We start from the raw sequence: 6,108 nt of genomic DNA, 5'->3' as shown, positions 1-6,108 counted from the left end.
GGCTGATACTGTTAGCACAATCTATTTTACATTTGCTCGTAGTGTCCATTTGATTCTTAAGGAATACAATCTAAGGTTTTGTGATATATAATATGTACGAATATATATAGTGCCAAAAATCCTGGTGGGGGTCTGAATGTGACCCTGACACGCGGTGCTCTCTTGAGTTATGGCGATCCCGACCCGCCTATGTTCATAGGGAGCCGGTCGGCCTAGCGGACAGCACACTGGACTTGTGATCCTGTGGTCCCAGGTTCGATCCTGGCCGCCGGCGAGAAACAATGGGCAGAGTTTCTTTCACCCTCTGCCCCTGTTACCTAGCAGTAAAATAGGTACCTGGGAGTTAGTCAGCTGTCACGGGTTGCTTCCTGGGGGTGGAGGCCTGGTCGAGAACCGGGCCGCGGGGACACTAAAGCCCCAAATCATCTCAAGATAGCCTCAAGATAGATCCCGTACACCGGAACATTCCCTCTGCCAATTTGGGTGAGGCTGGCCGTAAGCGTCGGGCCTCCAACTTTGAAGAGACAGGCGTTCTCTTATATAAATATATCTACACTATAATGTAATATATGAGAAGATGGAGGCTATTACCAGCCTCAGCAAGCCTTGTGTGGCGAAGACGTGACCGGGAACTGGGTCAATGGTTCGACTCCTCTTGTTTCGTGACGCCATTGGAGAGAAGTGTTAATGGGCCTTTGTTTATGATCACCTTTGTCACTGTTGTCTGGCCTGCCAACGGTGATGTCACTGTTGTCTGGCCTGCCAACGGTGATGTCACTGTTGTCTGGCCTGCCAACGGTGATGTCACTGTTGTCTGGCCTGCCAACGGTGATGTCACTGTTGTCTGGCCTGCCGGCGGTGATGTCACTGTTGTCTGGCCTGCCAGCGGTGATGTCACTGTTGTCTGGCCTGCCAGCGGTGATGTCACTGTTGTCTGGCCTGCCAGCAGTGAGGTCACTGTTGTCTGGCCTGCCAGCAGTGAGGTCACTGTTGTCTGGCCTGCCAACGGTGAGGTCACTGTTGTCTGGCCTGCCAGCAGTGAGGTCACTGTTGTCTGGCTTGCCAACGGTGAGGTCACGGTTGTCTGGCCTGCCAGCAGTGAGGTCACGGTTGTCTGGCCTGCCAACGGTGAGGTCACTGTTGTCTGGCCTGCCAACGGTGAGGTCACTGTTGTCTGGTCTGCCAACGGTGATGTCACTGTTGTCTGGTCTGCCAACGGTGATGTCACTGTTGTCTGGTCTGCCAACGGTGATGTCACTGTTGTCTGGTCTGCCAACGGTGATGTCACTGTTGTCTGGCCTGCCAACGGTGATGTCACTGTTGTCTGGCCTGCCAACGGTGATGTCACTGTTGTCTGGCCTGCCAACGGTGATGTCACTGTTGTCTGGCCTGCCAACGGTGATGTCACTGTTGTCTGGCCTGCCAACGGTGAGGTCACTGTTGTCTGGCCTGCCAACGGTGATGTCACTGTTGTCTGGCCTACCAACGGTGATGTCACTGGTACCAGAGGACACAGGCGGAAGCTGGAAGCACAAATGAGCCTAAGGGTCGTAAGAAAGTAATATTACACTGTACGGGTAGTTAACAAGGGGAATGGTCTTGAAGAAGTGGTTGAGGAAGCCACCTCCAGCCACAACTTTCAGGCCCGTTATGACCAGGAATTTGACAGTCAGAGTAGTTAGGGTGAAACGGAACTGATACAAGGCTGTTAGGAGGGGCATTAAGAACTAGACTTTACTCCTTCTTAGACACACACACACACACACACACCAGTTGATTGACAGTTGAGAGGCGGGACCAAAGAGCCAAAGCTCAACCCCCGCAAGCACAAATAGGTGAGTACAAATAGGTGAGTACACACACTCTCACACACACACACACACACACACACACACACACACACACACACACACACACACACACACACACACACACACACACACACACACACATACAAACACACAAACACAAACTATAAGATGGTTCTTTCGTGGTGTAGAAATTCCTGTGCTGTTCCTTAGGTGTGTTTCCGACACCGTAAGAGAGGAGTGTCCTTGAAGCAGTTATTGTGGCGGCCGGATGTCTCTAATAACCGGACCCGGTGTCATACTGCGCACGCGCGCGCCTGGGCCGGGGGGGGGGCAGATATGGAATGGTATTGAAAATATTAAGTGATTGAAGTGAACATAAATAACAAAATAAAATCAGATTCCTTTTTCTATCCATCTGTTAATATTTTATTCGACGGTCCAAGTGGTTGGGCACCATTCCTTCCCCCCTTCCCCCCCGCCCCTCCCCCGTCCCATACATTATCCTTATCCTGACCCTTCCCAGTGTTATATAGTCGTAATGGCTTGGTGCTTTCCCCTGATAATTAACAAAAATCTCTCCTCTCTCTCTCTCTCTCTCTCTCTCTCTCTCTCTCTCTCTCTCTCTCTCTCTCTCTCTCTCTCTCTCTCTCTCTCTCTCTCTCTCTCTCTCTCTCTCTCTTCCCCCCCCCGTCATCATTATGGATCACCCCCCCCACCGTCCAGGGACAGGCAGACAGCAGCCACGCCCCTGCTCAAGGTGCTCCCAAAACGTGTGAAGATTTACAGTCAGCACAAGCATGTGGTGCCTGGTGCCGTGCCCTCATGTGGTGCCTGGTGCCGTGCCCTCATGGCCATGTGGTGCCTGGTGCCGTGCCCTCATGGTAATGTGGTGCCTGGTGCCGTGCCCTCATGGTAATGTGGTGCCTGGTGCCGTGCCCTCATGGCCATGTGGTGCCTGGTGCCGTGCCCTCATGGCCATGTGGTGCCTGGTGCCGTGCCCTCATGGTAATGTGGTGCCTGGTGCCGTGCCCTCATGGTAATGTGGTGCCTGGTGCCGTGCCCTCATGGCCATGTGGTGCCTGGTGCCGTGCCCTTATGGCCATGTGGTGCCTGGTGCCGTGGCCTCATGTGGTGCCTGGTGCCGTGCCCTCATGGCCATGTGGTGCCTGGTGCCGTGCCCTCATGGCCATGTGGTGCCTGGTGCCGTGCCCTCATGGTAATGTGGTGCCTGGTGCCGTGCCCTCATGGTAATGTGGTGCCTGGTGCCGTGCCCTCATGGCCATGTGGTGCCTGGTGCCGTGCCCTTATGGCCATGTGGTGCCTGGTGCCGTGGCCTCATGTGGTGCCTGGTGCCGTGCCCTCATGGCCATGTGGTGCCTGGTGCCGTGCCCTCATGTGGTGCCTGGTGCCGTGCCCTCATGGCTGGCCTGATGGTTACCAATCAATACAGAGTACACCTCCCCTCTGACAGTGAGGTGATGGTGACCTTGGTGGCCCTGGCTGACAGCCCTTCTCAGCCCAAGGTCAGGCTCGGTAAGCCCTCGTCACAAGCGCCACCTTTATATAGCTATCATTCCACCCGGCCATTAGTCAAGGAATTCAAAATATATAAATATTAAAGATGGCTTTTGTGTATTGAGTGAAGCTTCAGTATGATGAGTCGGTACCTTGAGTATGATGAGTAAGCACACTGTGAGTATGATGAGTAAGCACACTGAGTATGATGAGTAAACACACGCTGCAACCCATCCTCCGAATTGACAGTACGATTTAATACTAAGTGTAATAAGTACAATTTCTTACTGTCATAAAGTGCATAATTGCACTTATGGGGCTGTTACATTTACCCAACTCCCTCCCCCGATTTAATTCTCCCCGTTTTCTGTTAAGACACTCAAAATTTTAGGATGAAGTTTTCAATTTCAATTTGCTGTACAATAGTTTTAAATATCAGGAATTTCTTCGTCAGGTTTATTAAACAATATAGATTTTATACAAAATTTTAAAATATCCTGAGTTATTTTACAATTTATTGATATATTTTAGTTTTGTTTTATTAGTTTCATAAAACTGTAACATCAATACAGCTATTGGTTAAGTACTAATTGTAATTAAGAAGCAATAAAATTATTATCTTCAAAAACTTAGACGGTCAGGTTAGGTCGTGGTTTTCTATTCAGTTTTTCAGGTAAACTCAAATATTCACAATATATTTGACAGTACGATTTAATATTAAGTGAAAATAAGTACAATTCCTAACTGTTATGAATAGTACATAATTGCACTTATTTGTCTTCTTACACTTACCACCCCATTTTTGGAGGCCGGGCTGGAGACAGACACGACACATGAGAGACACTACGGGTGAGGTGTAGGGGGGGGGGGTGTGAGGCGGGAACTGTTGTCAAGGCTGTTAGACAGTAAACAAACCCGTAAACACCGATAATCTCCTCACATGTCAACACCATCCAGCTTCCTGCGGTAATATACGGCTCATACTCGTCTCTAAGTTAAATATATATGACAACACTTCTGCCTCCATCCCGGGTGTTGCTGGAGCCACCGTACGTCAGTTAAGACAAGTGACGTACGACAGCGGTACGTCACTTGTCATATTTCGGCATTATGAAGTGGAGAAGACATGGGATAGAATATGTGGAGGAGATATGTTGCTAGAAGTCTGGGTTATGACGCGGTGACAAGGTCCAGTACTGGTCTGAGGCAGCAGCATCTTGGAAATGTGGAATGGTAGTTAGTAACATCTGTTATTACGAGTAGTTCCTGAGACACGACCAGCGAGAAGATGTGTCCCTGGAACACCAGCAGGAACCTGTGCAGGATAACTACCATCTGGAGATCCCTGGAAAGTGGGTCATTCTCGGCAGCTCTTGCCAGAAACGTTTTGGCAAAGGCAGTAACCCGACCCTCACGACAGAAATAATTGGTACTGTGAGACCAGACTGTTACAGATAGAACTGTGACGACGGTGTAGAGGCGCCGCCTCTCCCTGTCCCCTTATACATCATTATACAGTCACCAAATACAGTGAGGATACAGCACTGTAAACTACGACATTCTTCGCTACCAATATTACCCAACTGCTCAGTACTGCGCGGGACCCTCGCCCAGAACCCGGCTGGTAATACTGGAGTCCAGCACCCAGCTTCCAGGAAGGTGCCTCGAATTATAGGCTCTCTCTCACTCTCTCTCTCTCTCTCTCTCTCTCTCTCTCTCTCTCTCTCTCTCTCTCTCTCTCTCTCTCTCTCTCTCTCTTTCTCTCTCTCTCTCTCTCTCTCTCTCTCTCACTCTCTCTCTCTCTCACTCTCTCACTCTCTCTCTCTCTCTCACTCTCTCTCTCTCTCTCTCTCTCTCTCTCTCTCTCTCTCTCTCTCTCTCTCTCTCTCTCTCTCTCTCTCTCTCTCTCTCTCTCTCTCTCTCTCTGTCTCTCTCTGTCTCTTCCTTCCTTCCTTCCTTCCTTCCTTCCTTCCTTCCTTCCTTCCTTCCTTCCTTCCTTCCCTCCCTCCCTGGTGTTAGTGTTAACAATGCATGGTTTGGTCGAAGAGCGGGCCTCGGGGAGGTTGAGCCCCGAAATCATCGCAAGGTAAGGTAAGGTTCTCTCCCCCCCCCGGCCCCCCTTCACTGACGTCACAAATTCAGCGAAGCCCCGGATGAGTGTCAGTGTGCGAGGTGTGAGTTACGTCAACACTCACTTTTACGAATCAACACAAGGGGGGGGGGGTGCTGGGGTCAGTTCCCACCCAGTCCTCTTGTGTTGTTATGGACCCCACACACACACACACAGTCAGAGTGGTTGACAAATGTAATGCATTAGGCAGTGATGTGGTGGAGGCTGACTCCATACACAGTTTCAAGTGTAGATATGATAGAGCCCAATAGGCTCAGGAACCTGTACACCTGTTGATTGACGGTTGAAAGGCGGGACCAAAGAGCCAAAGCTCAACCCCCGCAAACACAACTAGGTGAATACACACACACACACACACACACACACACACACACACACACACACACACACACACACACACACACACATAAAAAGAATAACGTCTGCGGCATATGCGAGGCTGGCTAACATCAGAACAGCGTTCAGGAACCTGTGTAAGGAATCATTCAGAATCTTGTACACCACATATGTAAGACCAATCCTGGAGTATGCGGCCCCAGCATGGAGCCCGTACCTTGTCAAGCACAAGACGAAGCTGGAAAAAGTTCAAAGGTATGCCACTAGACTAATCCCAGGACTAAGAGGCATGAGTTACGAGGAAAGGCTGCGGGA

General features: G+C 50.2%; 1 protein-coding gene across 1 annotated transcript; it reads right to left on the bottom strand.

The window, feature by feature from the left end:
- Positions 1-596: 596 nt before the first annotated feature.
- Positions 597-4,661, bottom strand: LOC138371491 (germ cell nuclear acidic protein-like). The gene is made up of 2 exons (XM_069336389.1): positions 4,584-4,661; positions 597-1,523 (listed from the first exon to the last, which is right to left on the bottom strand). The coding sequence occupies exons 1-2, from the start codon at positions 4,659-4,661 to the stop codon at positions 597-599; spliced, it is 1,005 nt and encodes a 334-aa protein (XP_069192490.1).
- Between the last annotated feature and the right edge of the window lie 1,447 nt (positions 4,662-6,108).

Source organism: Procambarus clarkii, chromosome 4 (assembly GCF_040958095.1).
Source record: "Procambarus clarkii isolate CNS0578487 chromosome 4, FALCON_Pclarkii_2.0, whole genome shotgun sequence".
Taxonomy (NCBI): Eukaryota; Metazoa; Arthropoda; class Malacostraca; order Decapoda; family Cambaridae; genus Procambarus; species Procambarus clarkii.
The sequence above is the reverse complement of the archived record's forward strand: the minus strand, read 5'-3'. Positions and strand labels throughout refer to the sequence as shown.

Excerpts from the sequence above, each read along its gene's own strand:
- LOC138371491 (XM_069336389.1), bottom strand. The coding sequence starts at position 4,661 with ATGGTAGTTATCCTGCACAGGTTCCTGCTGGTGTTCCAGGGACACATC. Across the intron at positions 1,524-4,583 it reads TCGTGTCTCAGGAACTACTC|CTTCCGCCTGTGTCCTCTGG; the intron begins GTAATAACAGAT and ends TTGTGCTTCCAG.